We start from the raw sequence: 23541 nt of genomic DNA on the forward strand, positions 1-23541 counted from the left end.
TTTGAGTGTTCTTCCCTGTCGACGTGCTGGTGATGTTGGGGGGAGGCGCATTTTCCAGGGGGTCCGCTGCAGGCCCTGACCTAAAAAAGGTCTCTGGGGATAGTGCGGCCCACAGCTTTGACCAGTCGGATGTTCGGGCCGCCGACTGGTAGATACAGTGGTGTGCTGCCGCCTGGGTGGAATGAAGAGCTTTGGTATGTTCACTGCCGGTGGTGCCCTCATGAGGCTAAAGGTCTTGGACGCCTCCTCCATCTCTTTGAGCTGTTTGTTCAAGTCCTTCCCAAATAAGAATGAGTCGGTCTCTACTGATGGAGTTTTGCATAAACCTGCAAATTTAGGATTGAGGGCCGGCTTGATGTTGTCTCTTCTTAGGTTATCCAACTCATATTGTGTCGTGCACATGAGTGCCAGGACATCCTGTTGGTGAGTGGTCATCTCTACGGTCTCGACTCCCCGCGCATAGGCTGTTATAGCCGCCGTGAGGAGGCGAAGTATGCGCTGTAGTGTGACCTCCTCTCTCCGAATCTGTCCGTGCAGAGGTTTGTTGGAGAGATGATTTATGCTGGCAGCCATCCTTGGCTCCAGCGGTGCTCCAACCCGTGGGGTAGCGACAAAGCGGCTTACAACCCCTAGCAGCTCTTCCTGCACACCGTGCTCTCTTTCGGCTCCTTCCGCCTGCCCCATACTCAGACCAGCCTGCCCCTGGTCACCAATGCTAACCTCCCATTCCTGGTCCGAGGTCGCAAAGGGAGGTGCCGGACTCAGCACCATGGAGGGGGCGCCTGTCCTGTCTGTCCGAGAGCGCTGCTGCTCTCGGTAGACCATCCCCTCCAATAGCTGCTGGATGCAGCTTAGGCGGCTGTCTCTCCCCCGCTTTGGGGTGGACATTTCCCCCCTCCGACGAGTCGGAGGCGACCGGCCGTTTGGCTTCCTAGCCCCTTTCCCAGTCCGCCGTGTAGGCTCTGGCGAGACTGGCTTGGCTTGGTCTCAGGGATAGCGAAAAACGCTCTGCGAGCGACGCTGCCGCCGGTTGCTGCCCCGCTGGTATAGTTGGAGCGGGGCAGTACCTCTTTGCAAGGTTTGCGTTGTGTTGCTGAACTATGTAATAAAAGCACAACTGCAAACTTACCTTTGGAATGCCCAAGAGCTGCTCCTGTAGTTCAGGCGGCAGTCTCTCCTCCTCCTGGGTGGAGAGACTTCCCAGTCCGATGTTGGCTCCACCGCCGGGTTTTCCACACATCCAGCCCGTTGCTCAGGCGCTAGCGGGCTGGCTAGGTCCCGGTGTCGGGTTTGTGGACCGCCCCCTAAGCGGTCCTACCACCTGTCGCTGCCCAAAGACGTCGTTTCGTCGGGCAGGTGCAGCATTTCCCTCCCAGCCCGCAGCTGATGCTGACGGGCTTGGTACAGAGTCGGGAGCGGGGCGCTGATAGCGGTCCTCCCTCTCCCTCTCTCCTCGGGCTGCTGCACTCGGGCTGCAGCGCACTCTACGCCAGCACTGCTCCGTGGGTCCCCTTAACGGCTCCAGCAAAAGTCGGAAGCCTCCACCCGCCTGCCTGCCTGCCTCACCTGGACAGTCCTTGAGGGCGAGGGAGGACTGAGGGGAACCCCAGCGCAGTGCTAGCCCCGCGCCGATGTCGCCCCTGAGGACAGCTTACCGGCACCCGCACCATGGTCCGCCGGTGAGTCCTAGTTGCGTCTTCCTCCCCTCCCGACAACGGAAAAACTCCTCCCGGAGTCCAAGGGGCCGCTTGCATGCCCTGCAGGGAACAAACAGACGCAAAGGCTGTAAAGTAAAGGTAAGTACTTACCTAAACTTTAGCTTTTCTCGTTTCTGCGGGAGCCCTGTCTCCCGCGCTGCCGCTTGGCCTGCTGAAACGTAATGCCGCAACGCGTCCTGGGACGGGCTTCTTCACGGAATCACTCACGTGACTCCGAAGTAAAATGGTTGTTATTCATCGCCACGATCTTGCTCACTCACCGAGGCATAAAGCAATAAAAACCACCAAAATCATCGTAGTTTTGAACAAATGAACCATAAATACACCTAGTTAATAGTTTTGAAAGCAGTATTTTTTAACCTCGAAGAAGCAAAACTGGAAATTACGTATCAAACATAGGTCCATACACACACAGTAGTTCAGCTGGCGATAGTGTTTGTCCCAAATGACCCATGACATGGGCATACGCAGTTGTAATACCGAACTCGCTTATTGGCCCCAAGAAGCCGAGAGTGTGGATTAGATGTGGCCGGCAGTACCACGGAGTGGTAAAGCAGCAGTGGAGGAACATCAACACCATCGCTTGGTCACGCCAACCCCTGCAACTCCAACTCAGTGCCACCACCATGACAACAGGATTTTATGGTCAAGTTTAGACTATACATTTTCAACAACTTTGAACACGAAGGATACAAGTTGGCACTGGAAGCCTGCTGCTTCAATGCAACCTAGTGACTAATGACCATAGACTCTAATTTATTGACATTAGTTCATCCCTCAGCGTCATAATTCCAACCAAATTCATCTTCAAATTCCTGAACCTAGGTCTTAGCATCCCCAGCTGGAAATGGATCCACAACTTCCTGACCCATAGACCATGATAAGTAAGGATAGGTGACAAACATGGGTGCTCTGCAAAGGTGTACCTTCAGCCTCTTATGATTCACACTCACTACTGTGTGGTCAAATTCTGCCCTAAGTCCATTTGGACCTTTGCAGATGATACCACTGTAGTGACTGGATCTCAACCAATGACGAGAGGGAGTACAGGAAGGAGATGGAGAGATGTATAGCATGGTGCAAAGACAACAACTTCAGCAAATGCAGGTGGTGGTCATCGACTTCTGGAGACATGTGCAGTTAGAGGCCCCAGTCTGCATGAATGGTGCTGAAAGCTTCAAGTTTCTATGTTTAAATATTACCATCAATTTGTCCTGGTCCAACGACATTGATACTACTGCCAAGAAAGCACATCAACACCACTACTTCCTGAGAAGTCCAAGGACATTTAGTCTCCAATGGCTCTTACTATTATCGATGGATGTACCATAGAAAGCATTCTATCTCGATGCATTACACTTGGTTTGGTAACTGATCTGCCCCAGACTACAAGCAATTGCACAGTCGTGAACACAGTCCAGTCCATCATGCAAATCAGGCTACCACTCCCAACCGTCCTTACTCCCTACCATTCCCACCCACTACACCACAATGCACCTGGAAAGCAAACAACATAATCAAAGACCAGTCACACCCCAACCATTCTCTTCTCTCCCCTCTCTCATGGTACAGAAGTAATAAACGCTTGAAGAACAGCTTCTTCCCTGTTGTTACCAGGCTTATGACTGGACCTCTTATATACAAAGGATAAATTCCTGATCTTCCAATCAACCTTGTTGCAGTCCTTGCACTTTTTTTAACTGCACTTTCTCTGTAGTTGTAAAGCTATATTCTGGACTCTGTTTAATTTGTCTTTTGTATTACCCGATGTATTGCCAGGATGGCATTAAAAACAGAGATGTTCACTGTATCTTGGTTCTGTGTCAATAATCAACCAATACTAACATCTAGGCTAATTTCTCTCTTTGTGACATCAACATCTTTTGGGGCCATACGATGACTTGATCTGGATTACCAACCCAAAACCCATGTCGTTTCGAGACTTACCACATACAGACTGTAAAAGCTTGTATTGAATTGATGTGGAAGAATGTGTTTAACCAAGTAACTGTTTCATTTGAATATTTGTATGTCTTTGATTGTCCATGTGCAGGTAAGACAATTGCAGCCTTCTGCCTCACTGAGACAGCCAGTGGTTCTGATGCAGCTTCAATAAAGACAACTGCTGTAAAGAAGGGCAAGAAATATATTCTAAATGGAAGCAAACTCTGGATCAGGTGAGAGACAACCATCTTATCACCACCAATGTTAACAGCGTTGAGTGATTGCTGTTTCTTGTGTTCATCACATAGAGGAGATGAATGCAAATGCTTCAGTTATGGTCCACACTTCTTTCAAAGACTTGGCTGCCCTGTGCCTCCCTATATTGTTGAGGCTACATTACGCATTTGTAAGACTCTCATAAAAACTTGGGGTGCTATGGTGTATATTTACTGGCACTGGAGTTGTTGTGGGGGTGATTCTATTTAATCTTCACAGTGGAAATCTCAGCCAGGCTCTGTTAATAAGCCTTGACATAAGCATTTGCAAAACTACAGTCCCACAACAACTCTGCTTCAATAAGGAAAATAAATGGAGTGGAATTGGAGTAAAGTTCAAGTTATCCCATATTGAACGCTTTTTCTCTGCCTGCTCAACAAAATGGGCTCCTTAATGAAGCGTTACGTTGTTGTGGGACAATATTTTTGGACAGAAGTAATTACGTTGGAAGTGATTATTCTCTTTAAATGTTCCTATCTGAATTCCTTTCAGCAATGGTGGCATAGCAGAGATCTTCACTGTGTTTGCCAAAACTCCTATTGAAAATGAACACACTGGAAAGACGAAGGAAAAGATCACAGCATTTATTGTCGAAAGAAAATTTGGAGGAGTTACTCAGTTAAGTGAAAATTTATTTTAAAGAATCTATGTATCTGTTGAGAACTTTTAAAATGTATATTTGATTTAGGATCTACTGTTCTCTCTCTCTATAGAAACAGTCCATATTGATATTAGTCTGTATTATGATGATCGATAATACTGTACTTTTGGGATGTAAGTTCATAAGTTCATGTGATAGAAGCAGAATTAGGCCATTCAACCCATCAAGTCTACTCTGCCATTCAATCATGGCTGATCAGTCTCTCCCTCTCAACCCCATTCTCCTGCCTTCTTATAACCCCTGACATCCTTCTTAATCAAGAAGCTTATCTCTGCCTTAAAAATATCCATTGTCTTGGCCTCCACAGCCTTCTAATGTAGGAGGAAATTGGAGCACCCACAGGAAACCCATGTGGTCATAGGGAGAATGTGCAAACTCCACATAGGACAACATCTGAGATACATTTTCTTCTTGATTTTCCCTCCACACTTTTTTCTAATGTCTGCCAAGGACAGCAATTGACTTTGACATGAGTAATGATCAGGCATACTGACTTCTAGTCCTGGCAACGTGGCCCTCATAACAGCCATGTCCTTAACCTATTGGTGGTCATTTCTTGTTTGTTGGCTTGTACGGTTAAAGGATTATTGGGCAGGAATTACGAAAATGCCACTTCATGTACATTGACCTCACATTGAGATAAATTCACAACATTAACGCCATAAGTATTCCTAATTCTGAAATAGCACATCATCAAGAATGTCGATTTAATAGTCAACTAATTGTGCACCTAATATTTCAACAGTTAATAAATACATCATTAAAACCTACCGGGCTAAACTGTAAAATCCAGGATTTCCACCTTATCACAATACCACAATAAGGACAGGCAGCATAGTGGCACAGCTGGTAGAGCCACTGCCTTACAGTGCCAGAGACCTGGGATCAATCCTGACCTCGGGTGTTTTCTGTGTGGAGTTTGCACGTTCTCCCTGTGACCACATGGGTTTTCTCCGTACATCCCAAGGACATGGGGGTTTGTAAGTTAATTGGCTAATTGGAAGAAGAAAGGAAGAGGCAGAGACAGTGGGCTGTGGGAGAACTGGATCGGGGAGGGGAAGGAGGACTAACTGAAATTGGAGAAGTCAACGTTCATACTGCTGGGGGTGTAAACTACCCAACTAAAATATGAGGTGCTGCTCCTCCAATTTGCAGTGGGACTCACTGTGGCCATGGAGGAGGGCCAGGACAGAAGGGTTGGATTCGGAATGGGAGGGGGAGTTGAAGTGCTGAGCCACCGGGAGATCAGGTTGGTTAATGCAAACTGTGCGGAGCTGTTGGGAGAAGCGATTGCCAAGCCTACGCTTGGTCTCACCGATCAGGGAAGGTAGTGCATCTGTGGATAACAAGGGAAATCAGAGTTAGTATCAAAACAAAAGATGAAGCGTACAAATTAGCCAGAAAAAGCAGCCTACCAGAGGACTGGGAGAAATTCAGAGTCCAGCAGAGGAGGACAAAAGGCTTAATTAGGAAAGGGAAAATAGATTATGAAATAAAACTGGCAGGGAACATAAAAACTGACTGCAAACGTTTTTATAGATATGTGAAGAGGAAAAGATTAGTTAAAACAAATGTAGGTCCCTTGCAGTCAGAAACTGGCGAATTGATCATGGGGAACAACGACATGGCGGACTAATTGAATAACTACTTTGGTTCTGTCTGCACTAAGGAAGACATAAATAATCTGCTGGAAATAGCAAGGGATTGGGAGTTAAATGAGATGGAGGAACTGAGTGAAATCCAGGTTAGCCGGGAAGTGGTGTTAGGTAAATTGAATGGATTAAAGGCCGATAAATCCCCAGGGCCAGATAAGTTGCATCCCAGAGTACTTAAGGAAGTAGCCGCAGAAATAGTGGATGCATTAGTGATAATTTTTCAAAACTCTTTAGATTCTGGAGTAGTTCCTGAGGACTGGAGGGTAGCTAATGTAACCCCACTTTTTAAAAAGGGAGGGAGAGATAAAACGGGGAATTACAGACCAGTTAGTCTAACATCGGTGGTGGGGAAAATTCTGGAGTCAGTTATTAAAGATGGGATAGCAGCACATTTGGAAAGTGGTGAATTCATTGGACAAAGTCAGCATGGATTTATGAAAGGTAAATCATGTATGACGAATCTTATAGAATTTTTCGAGGATGTAACTAGTAGAGTGGATAGGGGAGAACCAGTGGATGTGTTATATCTGGACTTTCAGAAGACTTTCGACAAGATCCCACAGAAGAGATTAGTATGCAAACTTAAAGCACATGGTATTGAGGGTTCAGTATTGATGTGGATAGAGAACTGGCTGGCAGACAGGAAGCAAAGAGTAGGAGTAAACGGGTCCTTTTCAGAATGGCAGGCAGTGACTAGTGGGGTACCGCAAGGCTCAGTGCTGGGACCCCAGCTATTTACAATATATATTAATGATCTGGATGAGGGAATTGAATGCAACATCTCCAAGTTTGCGGATGACACGAAGCTGGAGAGCAGTGTAAGCTGTGAGGAGGATGCTAGGAGGCTGCAAGGTGACTTGGATAGGTTGGGTGAGTGGGCAAATGCATGGCAGATGCAGTATAATGTGGATACATGTGAGGTTATCCACTTTGGTGGCAAAGACAGGAAAGTCGACTAGTATCTGAATGGTGGCCGATTAGGAAAAAGGGAGATGCAACGAGACCTGGGTGTCATGGTACACCAGTCATTGAAAGTAGGCATGCAGGTGCAGCAGGCAGTGAAGAAAGCAAATGGTATGTTAGCATTCACAGCAAAAGGATTTGAGTATAAGAGCAGGGAGGATCTACTGCAGTTGTACAGGGTCTTGGTGAGACCACACCTGCAGTATTGCGTACAGTTTTGGTCCCCTAATCTGAGGAAAGACATTCTTGTCATAGAGGGAGTACAGAGAAGGTTCACCAGACTGATTCCTGGGATGGCAGGACTTTCATATGAAGAAAGACTGGATAGACTCGGCTTGTACACGCTAGAATTTAGGAGATTGAGGGGGGATCTTATAGAAACTTACAAAATTCTTAAGGGGTTGGACAGCATAAATGGAGGAAGATTATTCCCAATGTTGGGCAAGTCCAGAATTAGGGGTCACAGTTTAAGGATAAGAGGGAAGTCTTTTAGGACCGAGATGAGAAAATCATTTTTTACACAGAGAGTGGTGAATCTGTGGAATTCTCTGCCACAGAAGGTAGTTGAAGCCAGTTCATTGGCTATATTTAAGAGGTAGTTAGATGTGGCCCTTGTGGCTAAAGGGATCAGGGGGTATGGAGAGAAGGCAGGGATGGGATACTGAATTGGATGATCAGCCATGATCATATTGAATGGCGGTGCAGGCTCAAAGGGCCGAATGGCTTACTCCTGCACCTATTTTCTATGTTTCTGTTTTTATGTTTCTATGATGTAGAGCAGTTGACACCTAGAGCAGCGGATGCAATAGATGAGGTTGGAGGAGGAGCAGGTGAACCTCTGCCTCACCTGGAACGACTGCTTGGGTCCTTGGATGGTGTCGAGGGGGGAGATAAAGCGACAAGTGTAGCATTTCCATTTCCATTTCCATTTCTATGCTACACTTTTCGCTAATGAAGGAAACGTTCATGTATACTAGGTGCAAGCAAGTGGGTTAGACAATGGTTAGACAACGGTTGGCAGTGACGAGTTTTGCTTCTGTGCTGTTTCCTCCATGACTTTACGACTCCATGATTTTCACTCTCCTGGATGTTGGAATGTCTGCGAGCTCTCTGGACAAACTGCAAAATGTTTGGTATCTCCTGTACTCTTGGCCGGCAGAGAACGGCAGTGAAATCAATGGCCACTGCGATTTTAATAACTGACGGCAACACTGCATTTGCAAGTGTAGATGCATCTTTGCTAGGGCCTCTTCACTGAAACCGATACTTCAGTGTGTTGTATATTACTGATGTATAGGGAGGAGAATGCCTTGGAACACCTTTAGTACACCCTACCGAGCGAATTTCTCCCACTTTTCCCTGACTCCCTTTCACAAGAGGTTGACTTGCTTTATGAATCCTCTCTACATTCTTCCTGTCACGCTGCACTCTTAAGGGAATTGTTACCAACAACCCATGATGAGGACCAAATGAATCCTAGTCCTTCAGGCCGATCCAATTTAAACTGATTCCCATAATAGTGTCTACGGGCACTTCAATATTGTTGCTGATGCGGGCAAGGAGAAGAAGAACTACAAATAATATTTATGTTCATAATATATGTGGCAAATTAGGCCATTCGGCCAATCAAGTCTACTCTGCCATTTAATCACGGCTGATCTATCTTTCCCTCTCAACCCCATTCTCCTGCCTTCTCCCCATAGCTCCTGTCACCGTACTAATCAAGAATTTTTAGCAATATACAATAATTTAAAATAATTATTATATGTGGAGAATCCATTCTTTTTATTCCATTTAGATGTTTCCTCACAAAATCCCCTGTTGCCTCAGGCAAAAATAATCATCATGTTGTCATTGTTTTGGTCCAGTGGTCCTCCTGAAAAGAAGATGGGGATCAAGGCTTCAAACACGTCGGAGGTTTATTTTGACAATGTGAAGGTGCCGGCAGAAAACATGCTGGGCGAGGTTGGAGGAGGGTTTAAGGTAGCCATGAACATATTGAACAATGGTCGATTTGGCATGGCTGCTGCTCTTTCCGGAACAATGATTGGTGCAATTTCCAAAGCGGTGAGTATAACATGCAATTTGCATTACTAATCGTTTGTGTGCAGTCGGCTCACAAGTGGAGCGGCACAGTGGCATAGTGGTAGAGTTGCTGCCTTACAGCACCAGAGACCTGATTAAGGATACTATTTGTGAGGAGTTTGTACACTTTACCCATGACGACATGGGCTTTCCCCGGGTGCTCCGTTTTCCTCCCACACTCCAAAGACATACAGGTTAGTAGGTTAATTGATGGGTAAAGATTACCAAGAAATCCTACAACTTCCTGGCAATGGCCCCATCTCATTTTCATCCACATGAGAAATAATTTTCTGGACTTCAGTAAATAAATTGGCGACCATTCTGATTATTCTTCAACAACAGATCCTTCCACCATCAGTTGTAAATTCACATCCAGATCTCTCTGGATCAGTTAGAAATCGTGAAGGAATCGTATTGAAACTCAGCTTTGTCAGCAATGCCGTACTGAACTGCTAATAACATGAACTTTTGTGGCACCTCTAAGTACTTGGTTCTGGCTGAATTTATAAAAATGCAATTAATACATTATTTTGTTGTTAAGAAATCATAGTGCTGCAAAAAAAACCCAATCAAATTGTTGCAAGTAAAGTAAAACTCCAAAAAGAAAATGACGGTATCATAAAATTAAGGAATTCTTACAGTGCAAGATGAGATGATTTAGCCTTTCGAGCTTATACTGGTTTTTATTTCAGAAATCGCTTCTGTTCCATTTCCCCACCATTGCTTTACAAATTATTCCAAGTGTTCATCAATTTAAAAGAAGTGCCCAGCATCAGGTTTTGGTTGAGTATATACTTTGAATTTAAAAGAGCAAATTTTATAGTTAAAAACATTCTTTCCAAACAAAAATCTGAAGTTTGTTTAGTAACCAGAAATTTAAATTGGATGGGTCGGAAACTAAAAAAAATATTGTAAGAGTGTATAGCCATGGTCTTCCCTGCTCCTGTGACATCCACTGTGTCCCATGGTCCACTAATGGAAAGAAAGGTCAACACTTCCAGAGTTTAATACTGCATAATTATATTGGAGAGGAGAAACAATATAGGGCGCCACACACTGGTGACTGTGTGCGCGTGTCTGTGTGCGCGTGTCTGTGTGCGCGAGTCTGTGTGCACGTGTCTGTGTGTGCTGTGTGTCTGTGTGTGTGTGTATGTAATAATAATAATAATAATAAAAAGCTTTATTAAGGTCCAGACAAGGGGCAACATTATATTAAAAATGCATTGCATATCAAATATCATAAATATATATAAAATCATGGTATATCACATAAAAACATCATAATTTATATTTAACAAAAACCCACAATACTTAAGTTAAAAATCAAGATTAAAAGATGATCAATGCCCTACAACGAGACAACGATACCAGTGTCTCCACAGCTGGGATTCGTAGCGTGTAGTGCTAACCCTTATGTTTGACAAGGCCACAATAAGCAAATTTTTAGAGTCATTTATCCTGCAAATGAATTTATACATGTGGTGTCTTAGGATAGCTTCTAAAGTACTGACTCCTGCAGCCACAAACATATTACTGGCACTACACCATCTAGGTTGCCTTAGCAGTGTTCTCATGGCATCGTTATATGCCACCTTTAGTCTCTGCATACTTGTCTTTAAATAGTTCGACCACAGGTGCGCAGTGTAGAGTGGGTGTGCAGTATGCTCTAAATAGCGACATCTTCACCACATCTGCACACGCACCACATTTACGCAAGAGGATATTTGCCTGTACATACAGCATGCGTCGTTCCCTATAAATATCCTCATCATCTGTCATTTGTTCTGTAATAATATGCCCTAGATATTTTATCTTATTACAGACACTAAGATTGTTGTCAGACAATTTAAAAACAGGATATTTTAGGCATTTATCCTCTTTGGTTCTACAGACCATAACAGCACTCTTACTAGCATTATATTTAATGTCATGTTCCACATCATACACGGAACATATAGTAAGGAGCTGCTAAAGACCAGCGCTAGATGGACTAAAGACCACAAGATCATCTGCATACATAGTATGGTTCACTAAAATATTACCAATCACGCACCCAGTGTTACAGGCTTTCAATTGTTTAGACAGATCATCAATATATAGATTGAAAAGGACTGGGGACAAAATGCCCCTTGTCTAACACCATTGCTAACCCCAAATAGGGCTGAGACCCATTTTATTTGCATAGTCCCCATTTTATTTGCATAGTCTGGTGGGCATACCAGTAGGCCAGAATTCTAACAATGTATTCAGGCACCCCTCTTTGACTCATTTTACCAAACAGCTTTCTGTGATTAACTCATTTATTCTATCCAGCAGAACTCTTTCTAAGACTTTTGACAATATGCTGGCTAAATCTATGCGCCTGTAATTATTTAGGCTGCCTACTTTACCAGCTTTGTCCTTAATGACCGGCACTAACAGAACAGACAACATTGAGTCTGGTAACAAGCCATGAATCGTAAAGCCAGTAAAACAAATAGCTAGGAGAGGAGCTATCCTCATACTCGCATACTTAAGATGTTCAGCAGAGATATGATCCAAGCCACTTGCTTTGTTGTTGGACAGCTTGTTCATGGCATGATACACCTCATATGACATAATCGCCATTGAGTCATTACTCTCAATATTGTCCACCCTATATAAGTCACCTTGGACACAGTTGAATAAAGTGCTATAAAGTTGTCGCCATAACTCCGCGATATTAGCTGTTCCGGAGATTCCATCTACAGTGCATGGTAGAGATGTTTTGCAACTGCTAAGAGCTCTCACTTCCTTCCAAAAGGAAGTAGCATTGTTACTTTGCAGCTTCTTAGCCATGGAATCAGCCCTCATAGCTTGCTCATTTTTACAGATGAAGCGAACATCATACTTATACCTTGCATTAGTGAGCTTCTTGTGCTCAGACACAGGCCCCTGTCTGGGTCTACCTGCCATAGCCCATGATTTGGTGGCTTCACGGGCTTCAGTATGATACTCAGCTACATACTTATTCCAGCCAGGTCTGATGTTATGTGTCTTATTTTTATGCTTGCAGTAGGGCTTACTGCCTACATATAAGGCGCTTACTATATCATTATACATGGAGCAGACATCACTCCTATGCTTCATATCTTTACAATTAACATTGCTACTTATTATTGCATCTTTAGGTAGATGAATATTGCTTAAGGATTTATCTGTATGGGCATAATAGGCTAGGATGTCTTCCTTTGTAAGCGTTGACCAGTCCAGTTTTTCTGCATTAAAGTTATTTCTATCTCTGGATACCACAGGAATGTGTTCAACGTTTATTGTCATAGCAACAGGTATATGATCAGTCATTGCTGCCCCGTACAGAATGCTCATACACCCCAATGAGGCATGTGCATCAGCTGTACTAATACAGTGGTCCAGCCATGATGTGGTGTGCCAGGCCTCACTAATATAAGTATAGCTATCTGTAGGTAAAAGCACTTTGCTTGACAATATTAAATTACTATCTTGACTGAACTGAGCCATATGATTGGCAAATAATGAGTTCCTATCTGAGATATCTGCATTCACATCCCCAATGACATATACACTACAATAATTATTGTTTTGAATGAAAGAATAGATGAAAGCAAGTCTATTTAAATATTCATCCTCATTCTGATGGCATTCATAGGGTGTATATACATTCAGGATAACAAATTCCTTGTCGTTGTGAGTAAAGTGTATGGCAATGCACCAGTCAACATCAAGCTGAATCACATTTACTGATGAGTTAAGCTTCTTGTTCCATAGAATAGCCACACCACCTGGTATCCGACCTCTGACTATTCCCATGCCAAGGTCAGTTGTAGACTCCCCAGCCCCATGAAAGTTGTCATTGAGAGAATTGAGTTTGTCCAAGTCTTGCTTCGCTAAGAATGTCTCTTGTATACATAGTATGTCACAGTTCTCCAGGAGGTCGTCAACAACTGAGCGGCGAGCTTTATCCCCTGCGCTCTGGCCCAAACGCAGGCCACGACAATTGTACGATAGTACTCGAATGTTCATTTAGCGAGACTAGTGAGTGCCCCTAGCACCAGCAGGTATACTCATTCCCCCCCCCGCGGCAGGCGCGGTGCTTGATCCGATGACTCCAACCCTGCGCGGCTCGTAATAACGCCGGACAAATGCCCCTTCTGGCCAGAGCTCTGGATTGTACATTTCGCCAACCTCATTGCATTCCGCAGATACTTTAAATGAACTGTATCTACTGTGTACAGTGTCAATCTTTTGACAGGTAACCTCACGACCAAGTTTTTCATTAAGATATACAGATAAAGTTCTGACGTCTAGATCCGGTGAAAACTTGGAGGCAAAAACACTCACCAGATTAGTCTTAATCATTTTGATGTTGCCCACAGCTCCGGTACCAATAATAGGCACAGCGTTACTGGATTTCTTCCTCTGCCCGGTGGACAATTTTGGCTTACCCAACAGTGTCTGGGTGTGTGTGTATGTGTCTACATATGTATGTGTGTGCGCATGTGTGCCTGCCCATGTATGTGTGTGCGTATGCCAGTATATATGTCTATACCTGTCTGATTATGTGTGTGTGTCTTTGTGTGCGCGTGTGTGTGTGTATGCGTCTGTATATATGTGTGTGTGTGTGTGTGTCTGTATGTGTGTGTGTGTCTGTATATAAGTGTGTGTGTGCGCGCATGTGTGTCTGTCTATGTATGTGTCAGTATATATGTCAATGCCTGTCTGTCTATGTGTGTGCATCTGTGTGTGTGTGTGTGTGCGTCTGTATGTGGGTGCGCACGCACACGTGTGTGTATGTGTCTGTGTGTGAGGAGATGGGGAGTGGTTCTAGGTCATAGATATTCCACCATACTGGATGGTAATATCTTGCTGGGGTGCAGCACGAATAACAATGAGAAGTCCAAATGGACTGGGCAACGTTCTGACAACCAGGCTGCCAGGGGCTGGATATAATTTTCACCCGACTCAACAGGAAATTTACTTAGCCTAATTTCAGCATTGGATAGTGTCCAGCTCCATTTAGCACCTCATTGCCCAGTGCCTATTCACCACAGATATGTTCCCGGTCCCCAGGATGTTTTGCATCATTATGTAGGCTTACATCGTACCAATTCCACACAGATAGATGGAGTTATGTGCAGAACAATGGTCGCATTGGGCACACACATATTTAAAGTTAATGAAGTGAAGGATTTGTTGAAGTGATTAAACATTAAACATTGGTGGGAAAGTGAAGGAAATATTTTTATTACAGCAAGATTAACCATGCTTTGCTCCAGCACCAATTCCACTGTTAAATGATTTCCCCTGGTGCATAGGGCTAGAGCAATAACATCTGCTTGCAATGTTGTGTTTACCTGATGATACCCTTTTACATTTTCTTTTAATAGGTGGACCACGCTACCAATCGAACACAATTCGGTGACAAGATACATAATTATGGTCTCATCCAAGAGAAAATTGCTACCATGGCTATGCTGCAGTATGTAACTGAGGTAATACATTGCTCAGCACCATTGCTCCCAAAGCATTCTAGTTACACATTTGATGATGACTCTATGTAGCTGACCCAAAATCGAGGGCCCCACAGATTCAATCAACACAGCCAGGCATGCAGCAAGCAATTGGAATAATCTCAAAAACCTCGGAGAGGAAAATTAAGTTTGGTTCCGAGCACAGTGCTGAAGCAGTTAGTGCTGCTGCCTCACAGCTCCAGCCACATGGGCTTGATCCTCATTTTGGGTGTTGTTTGTGTGAAGCTTACGTTCTTCCTGTGATCACGTGGGTTTTCCCCAGTGCCATGGAGGTACATGGAGCTGGTATGGAGGTGCTGGGCGGTATGTCTGTTTCCATGCTGTATGCCATTCGACTTAATGAAAGAAATGAGGCATTAAAAAAAATAAATGTCGTAGAAACATAGACATTACTTGACTGTGACAAGTCCTTTGCTCCTTGTAGCTACTTCATGCAATTAAGGTTTTGGCTATTAAGGATGGCACAGTGACAGAGCAGGTAAAGACATACTCCAACATGGCACTAACTTACACTTAGACTTAGATCCTTTATTTGTCATTAGACATTACTTGACTGTGATGCAAAAAACTTTAGGGTTAGTCCCTTGCGCTGAGCTACCCCACCGGGCGATGGTAAGTCAGTCCCGCGGCCCACCGAGCTGTAGCTACTTCATGCGGACGCATTAAGGTTTTGGCTATCAGGTAAGGCCTCAGCTGGCACAGCCGGGCCGCCACAGAGCACCGGTAAAGACATACTCCTAACACCGTCTCAGCCCCGCGCCGGGCCGGCACGGAGCGCCGTAACATTACGACTTAGACTTAGAGTCGGCCAGCCTCCTTTAGTCTTTGTCTACCTCCGGAGCCTCAGACCTTTCGCCAGCTCCGTCTGAACGAAATGTCGTTGCCTGCAGCCATACATGTAATAATAAACAACAAAACACACAATAAACACAGATTAACATCCACCACAGTGAGTTCACCAGGCACCTCCTCACTGTGATGGAGGCAAAAATCTTAGGGTTACTGTCTCTTCCCTCCTCTTCTCCCTCTGCGCCGAGGCGATATGTTGAAGCAAAGTCACTTTTCCCCCCAATTATGCGACATCACATCAAAGTACATGCAATGTCATTCATCTATACTGTTTTCATTTCAACTATCAATTTTATATACTCTTGCCATCTGCCTTGGAGACCTAGTCCATAGATAGATAGTTTCCCCATTGGAATAACATTTCTATAGATTAATATATAACATTCGATATAAAATCTGAATTTAAACAACTGAACCAAATTAATTTTCTAAAGTATTTTTAAATGTATATTTCTAGTAAGTTAATCAAGCGTATAGAGCCAGCTATAGATCTATCATTTCAAAAGATACCTGCAGAAGTTAAAGAAATAAAAATAAAGTTATTCCATGGCAACATATTTTCTTACTGAAGCTGGTGTGTATTTCTACAGTCAATGGCTTATATGGTCAGTGGTAACATGGATAAAGGTGCGACTGAGTTCCAGATTGAAGCAGCAATTAGCAAAATCTTTGCCTCAGTGAGTATTGATATAGTTTAGGGATTGTTGTTGTGATTGAACCATGTGAGTATTTTTTATTACTAATCATACTGTGCAACTTTTTGCTTCCTTGATCCAGTTTCAGTCTATTTTAGTTTAAAGTCTCTGTGTTTAAAGTGCCTGGCCAGACAAGCTGGTCTTATGATTTGTGCCTACAAGTTAACTTACTGTACCCACCACTAAAAGTGCATTCACATCATTGTGGGGAGATACTGAGAGATCTCAACAATGTATCCCAAACATAAGAGGAAAAACTAAAGGAAATACACATCTCCTAAGGAGACCTTGAGTATTCAAATAGAATTTAGCATTTTGCAGCGAGATTGCAAATGGCAAATACAGAACAAGAAAACAAGTTAGCACAATCTTTTTTTTTGATTTTAACATGTCATGCTTTGTCTGGAAAAAAATTAAATGCATTCAATATGTACATTATAAGGAATAGTCACGAAACAATTGACATTGTTTGTAGTAGATTATTTAGATTTGGATGATAGAGAATAACCATAGTGTTTGGCCAATTAGAGTAATTGGATTAAATATAAATTTTAGATGGTTATTACTCTGGTCCTTTGCAAAGACACCCCCTGTCTCCATCCTTCAATGCCCAACATCCACATGCACCCACCCGGGGGTGGGGTCCCCCTCACCACCCCTTTCCCAGCTCTCAGGACGATGAATGCAATCGTTTGGAAATTATTGCAGAAAATATGTTGAGATGGGGATGGGAGAAATGATTCCAATTAACAATTTTCCCAAGTGAAATAGCTATTGACTGAAGATGGAGATGGATTTTCGATCCATTTATCCTATTTATTTTTCTACAGGAGGCTGCCTGGTTTGTGACTGATGAATGCATCCAGATCCTGGGAGGCATGGGCTATATGCAGGTACTTTAGGTGTTGCATGTCCTTTATCAATGGAATGCAGGAATGCACTGTGAAGGAACTGTGGAATTCTTACAAGCTAGAGTAAGAGATGCACGGACAGTATAGCCAAAGTTGTGGGATTTAAAACAAACTGCACAAAAATGTATAAACGGAAACAAAAGGACCATGAATATGCGTTTTGACCCTTTGAGCCTGCACCACCAGTCATTACAAACGTGGCTGATCCTTTGTCTCAACACCAATTTCTCCCCCTCTCTTTCTCCATAGTCAATGATGCATTTTGAGTCTATAAATCTATCCATCTCCTTCTTAAATACCTGCAGCAACTTTCACCACCTTCTGTGGTAGAGAATTCCTCAGGTTCACCAAGCTTTGGGAGAAGAGGTTTCTCCTCACCTATTCCTACCCTTTAGCCTGAGTGTATTCGCTGGTTCTAGACAGTGGAAATATCCTTCCAGTATCCAGATTGTCAGTGTCAAAATTATGTATGTACCGTTTAACGAGGTCTTCCTTCATTCTAAATACTAGTAAATATACTGTTTTAAAAATCTTCAAACACAACCCGTAATATCATATTAATATTGAGGATTTAGAACCTATAGAAAGTAGTGGTAGATTGTTAGTATGTTATCTACCATATATGCCTCTGTACTAATGTTTGCTTATTGCAATGCTGCAGGAAACAAATATAGAAAGAGTGATGAGAGATTTACGCATCTTCCGTATTTTTGAGGGAACTAATGACATTCTACGATTATTTATTGCACTAACTGGCATTCAGGTATGTTCTGACTGCTTTCTGTGTAATATAATAACATTACACCAAATGCTAATATAGTTCCTATCCAAATATCACTTTGCATTTTTCTGCATTGTCTAACGGTAAAAATGTTATGTACTTTGCATGTACTTATTTATCCAGTAGATTATAAAACACTTGCTTCTCCTGGTAATAGACACAAAATGCTGGAGTACCTCAGCAGGACAAGCAGCAAAATCTGAAGAATCTGAAGGGTCTCGACTCGAAACATCACCCAATGCTTTGCTCCAGAGATGCTGCCTGTCCCGCTGAGTTACTGCAGCATTTTGTGTCTGTCTTCGTTTCAAACCAGCATCTGCAGTTCCATCCTCCAACATTGTCTCTCCTGTTTGTCTGCCTTGTGACACACAGTCCTGTGTCAAGCCACTAGGAGGTGAACAATTTCATTAATTGATTCTGATTATTTTTTGATTGTTATTGCATTAGCTGACTTGATTCTCCCACTATAGCGTTATTTGTCACTGGTTCAACAGGATTACTTAAGCCTCTACACTATGACTGCCATTGAAGTCCTTTATGTGCTCCTTTTATTTTATGCCCCCTTTAAGGAATAGAATTTTCAATAACATTTAGTGCTTCTGTTTCTATCCAATTACTGTTCAATGGACCAAGTCACTCATATTTTCTTAACACATAGAAGTTAGACCCATTGTGTCTATGTTATCTCCCAGGTTCCCACTGGTAAGTGTGGATGTGATGGGCCAAAAGGCCAGTCTCCATGTTGTATGTCTCCATGACAATACTTTCACTCCCTTTCCCATCCTTCTTTCTTGTAACTCATCCTCCCAAGTATACCCATTAACGGGTGGCACTGTGGCGCAACGGTAGAGTTACTGCCTTACAGCGCTTGCAGCGCTGGAGATCTGGGTTCAATCCCGACCACGGGTGCTGTCTGTACGGACCGCGTGGGTTTTCTCCGAGATCTTCAGTTTCTGTCTACACTCCAAAGACGTACTTGTATGTAGGTTAATTGGCTTGGTGTATCCCTATTGCGTGTAGGATAGTGTTAATGTGTAGGGATCGCTGGTCGGAGTGGACTCGGTGGGTCGAAGGGCCTGTCTCCGTGCTGCATCTCTAAAAACTAAAAACTAAAATTAAATGTACCATTTGATCCTCTTACCACCCACCTAAACTAAGGAAATTTACAGCAGCCTAACAATCTCAGTGGGTCAGGCAGCATCTGTGGAGGGAATGGGCAGATCGGGATTCAGGTCGGGACCCTTCTTCAAACCTTCCTCCACGAAACAAAGGTAGATTGTTTTTGAAGATGACATAAACTTGAAAATGTAAAAGCAAGAAACTGTAGATGCTGGTTGACCAACGAAAGACACAGAGTGCTGGACTAACTCAACAGGTCAGGCAGCATCCCTGGAGAACAGGGATTGATGACGTTTCGGTTTGTCACTTATAACTTGAGAAACTGGTGGAAAAGAGAAAGCAAGATTGTTCAGTTATAACATTCTATTGCATGTCAATAGTGTCAAATCTCTGATAATAAATTGATCATCCTTATTATCAACTAACAGTAGACACCAACTTGTGGAAGTCTAAAGTTCAAGTCAATGGAATGGAATGCTATTTATTGTTATTCAAACCTAGGTTTACATTTACTACAGTTTTTAACATTACAAAAAACCCCAAGACCCACACTTAACACAGTTTACATAAACATCCATCACAGTGAGTCTCCAACACCTCCTCACTGTGATGGAAGGCAAAGTCTTATCCTCGTCCCTTTATTCTTCACCGGCGGTCCAACTGCAGCATTGAGGCGACCTGGGGCCCAGATGTTAAAGCCCCGCGCTTGGTAAGATGGTAAGTCCTGTCGCCATTTAGCCACGCCGGGTGATGTGAGACCCCAGCTCCGTGTCCTTTAAACCCCGCGGATCAAGCTGACCAACCAGCGGTCCAGCAGTCCAACTGCAGCGTCTAGACGAACTGGGGCTCCGATGTTAGAGCCCCCGATGACGATGATAAGTCCCCGTGGCCACTAACCCGCACCGGGCGATGTTAGGCCACGCTCCGTGTCCTTTCAACCCCGCTATTCCAGCGGGAGAAGTTGCCGTTGCGGGAGCTCCGAAAAGCCGTCTCCCCCCAGGGACCTGGAGCACCCGATGTTCCTGTCCACTGGGCCTGCAGCCGGAGCTTCCGATGCTCCAAAGTCGGGTCGCAGCCGCGCGCCACCACAGCTCTCCCCGCTCTGAAGACGGCCAGCTTTGTGTTGTCAGGTCCGCAGGCTCCGCGACTGGAGCCCTCAGGTTGGTCCCGGCCGGAGTCCGCCGACGGCTCCTCAGTGTTAGGCCCAACGACACCGGAGACCCGACAGGGAAAAAGTCGGGTCCCCGTACAGGGAAGACATTAAACGGTTTCCCCCACATCCCCCCCTCCACTGCCCCACATATACACAGCTAAAAAATAATTAAAACTAAGCTCAAAACATACATTTAAGAAGACAAAAATAAAAAAAGACGGACGACTGTAGTCGAGTCGCTGCCGTTAGGCGCCGCCACCAACCAAGTCAAGTCACTTTTATTTATATAGCACATTTAAAAAACAACTCTCGTTGGCCAAAGTGCTTTACATTGGTATAAGAATAGTATAAAAAACAACAATGGTTCATAGATTAAATACAAACATCACTACATACATATAGCCCTCGCTCAGAGGACGTCAAGAAAGGCTTGGGAGGAGAGATGAGTTTTAAGTCTCGACTTAAAGGAGTCGATGGAGGGGGCAGTTCTGATGGGAAGAGGGATGCTGACTAGAACAAACAAGTTAAAAAAATAATGATCTGAAGAAGGGTCTATCTACACAGAATAATGATTTTTGTTTTTCTAAAATAGCAAAGTTTCAACTTCCATTATTTCAATTTTATTAATGGAAGAAGTAGATAGTATGAACGGTATATTGTTTATTCGGTACATTCAGAATGGAATATTTCTGATGTTTTATTCAGCAACATATCTCCATCTGCTCCTGTAACAGAAAACTGCGATTTACCTGAAGAAACTGCAGGCAATTGTGAAGAATCCATTGGCTGAACCCGGGACTCTAATGGAACAAGTCATGAAACGAACTATGCGGTATTGTGAATTCATCTGGAATACCCCAAGAGTTTAGAGTTTAATAACCCAAGTCAAGCCACAGACGTGGTTGGCTTCTTCTTCTTGCGAATGAAACATAAACCAAAGGAATATTTAGATCTCAAGCCGAGTGTTAAGCAGCCAGGTTGTTGTCTCTGCGTCAATGTCCGCCAGGCCCTGAGCATTTGGTGGGTGGTAGAGCGGGCACCCAGAGATGATATGTTTGGCTGTCTGTTGTTCTGCTCCGCATACACAGGCTGGGCTCTGGCGGAGCCCCCATCTCCACATGCTGGCATTGAAATGTCCAACTCCAGTACCAAGTCTGTTGAGCTTTACCCATGCTCCTCTGGAGAGGTCAGACCCTGGACAGCATTTATCTGGTGATGAGATGTAGCTGGGAAATGGAGATGAGGTTGCCTTCACTCCTGTGACCACTTGGTGGCTATCTAGTGTGCCTTTGTCTCAGTTGGCTGGATGGATGCTAGGAGTTGTTTTCCATGTGTTGGCGTTTAAGATAGATACAAAATGCTGGAATAACTCAGTGGGACAGATCACATCTCGACAGAAGGAATGGGTGACATTTCAGGTTGAGACCCCTCTTTAGATTGAGAGTCAGGGGAGAGGGAGACTAGAGATATGGAAGGGTAAGGCGTAAAAACAACAGATGAAAGCAGATTATGATCAAGAAAATATAGAATGGTTCATTGTTGGCAGAGGGGAAGGTAACAACGAAAAAATAATCAGGAGGACAGTGAAACTAGTCAGAGAACTAGGATGGGGGAGGGCTGGAGAGAGATGGACAGTACTGGTTACTTAATCAGAATCAGAATAGTACTTTATTTGCCAAGTATGTTTTGCAACATACGAGGAATTTAATTTGCCAAGTCAATCATATAAAGAAAAAGCACAGATCACCAAAAACACATTTTAACATAAACATCCACCACAGTGACTCCTCCACATTCCTCACTGTGACGGAAGGCGAAATAAAGTTCAAGTCACTTCATTTTGTTCTCCCGCGATCGGGGGCCTCGAGCCCTCCGTTGACGGGATGATCTTGAGTTCCGTAGCTGGCGGCGTTTTTTCCCCCGCATCGAGGTGATCAGCTCCTGCATCGGGGGGATGTTGTGTTCCGTGCTGGACGATCGAACCTCCCGTTGTGGCTGGTCGAACCTTCTGCAACGTTGGAGCTCCCGACTAGCCTCTCCCACGACTGCGAGCTCTTGATGGTATGTCCGCAGGCCGCGGTTGGAGCAATCCCAGGCAAGGGATCAGCTCCGATGTCAAGTTCGCGATGTTAAGTCAGTGGTGGGGCTCACGACAGTCCGAGGAGGCCTCTAGCTCGTTGCCTATTTCCATCACTCCATAGATACTGCTGCACCCGCGGAGTTACTCAAGCACTTTTGTCTGCCCTGCAAACTCTTGTTCTCCATGACTTGTTCAATGCCCTTTTGTAATTATCTATTAATTAAACTTTTTATAATGGGAATACTTTTTATAATTTTGTATAAATTCAAACGCCTGTTACTGATTCCAACTACGCTGAGTAAAACAAAATCCTCTTGCTTCCCTGATATATTTTTGCCAAAAAGTTTAGTTTATTGACCTACTTTACAGGACACATAGTTTTTCATCTCCTCTGTGAAAAGCTCACATCCTCTATTAAAAACGTTAAATAAGTCTTTTAACCACCCTCTATTACAAAGAAACCAATCCTGATATTTCCAGCCTCTCCTTATAACTGATGTTTCGTGGTAACGTCTTGGAGAATCTCCTGTACATCTCATCTAAGGCCTTTACCCTTTACATAAGAATATAAGAATAGTCTAGATATGCCTCCTGTTTCAAATGTTTCCAGGAAGTAACAATGTGCAGTTTCAAATGCACTAACTGTGCCTGGAAATGGACAGTTGACAGTTCGGGTCAACACTTTTGATTTGGTTTTGATGAAGGGTCACAATCCAAAACATCTACTCTTCCCTCCATAGATGCTGAGTTCCTCCGCCAGTCTCCTGTGTCTCTGTATTCTAATGCATGACCATAATCAACCATAACCTCCTCTGTTACCTATTCAACGAATGCCATCAAATTTGTCCACTGCAATTAGCCTTCAGTAAATTCACAAAGTTTTATTGCTTGTTGGTAGCAAGAGAGATTACAGGCATCTGAGGACTAATAAGGGGAGGCAATTTAGGCTGCACAACTAATTCATGCAAATATTTTCTTACAATGTGAATTTGTTAACAAGGACATCTATTGTGTTTGTGTGGGGCCATGTATCCCATGACGTGCAAAGGTATTCTACAAAAGATCCGACAGCACTAGTTCGCAGGTCCAACTGGAGTTCATGTGGCCACTTACGTTCTCTTTC

The 23541-nt window shown here is 43.8% G+C and overlaps 1 protein-coding gene across 4 annotated transcripts in view; it reads left to right on the forward strand.

Moving 5' to 3' along the window:
• The window catches only part of LOC129703268 (very long-chain specific acyl-CoA dehydrogenase, mitochondrial-like), a 79892-nt gene that overhangs the window by 25903 nt on the left and 30448 nt on the right, over window positions 1-23541 (forward strand). For 3 of the 4 annotated variants that reach the window (XM_055645606.1, XM_055645605.1, XM_055645603.1), the window contains 8 exons: window positions 3772-3895; window positions 4431-4556; window positions 9086-9284; window positions 14687-14791; window positions 16270-16356; window positions 17205-17267; window positions 17947-18048; window positions 21073-21170. In XM_055645606.1, coding sequence (XP_055501581.1) covers window positions 3772-3895; window positions 4431-4556; window positions 9086-9284; window positions 14687-14791; window positions 16270-16356; window positions 17205-17267; window positions 17947-18048; window positions 21073-21170 — 904 coding nt within the window. The remainder of the gene's footprint in view (window positions 1-3771; window positions 3896-4430; window positions 4557-9085; window positions 9285-14686; window positions 14792-16269; window positions 16357-17204; window positions 17268-17946; window positions 18049-21072; window positions 21171-23541) is intronic. The other variant, XM_055645604.1, reaches the window with a different exon arrangement.

Source organism: Leucoraja erinacea, chromosome 14 (assembly GCF_028641065.1).
Source record: "Leucoraja erinacea ecotype New England chromosome 14, Leri_hhj_1, whole genome shotgun sequence".
Classification (NCBI taxonomy): domain Eukaryota; kingdom Metazoa; phylum Chordata; class Chondrichthyes; order Rajiformes; family Rajidae; genus Leucoraja; species Leucoraja erinaceus.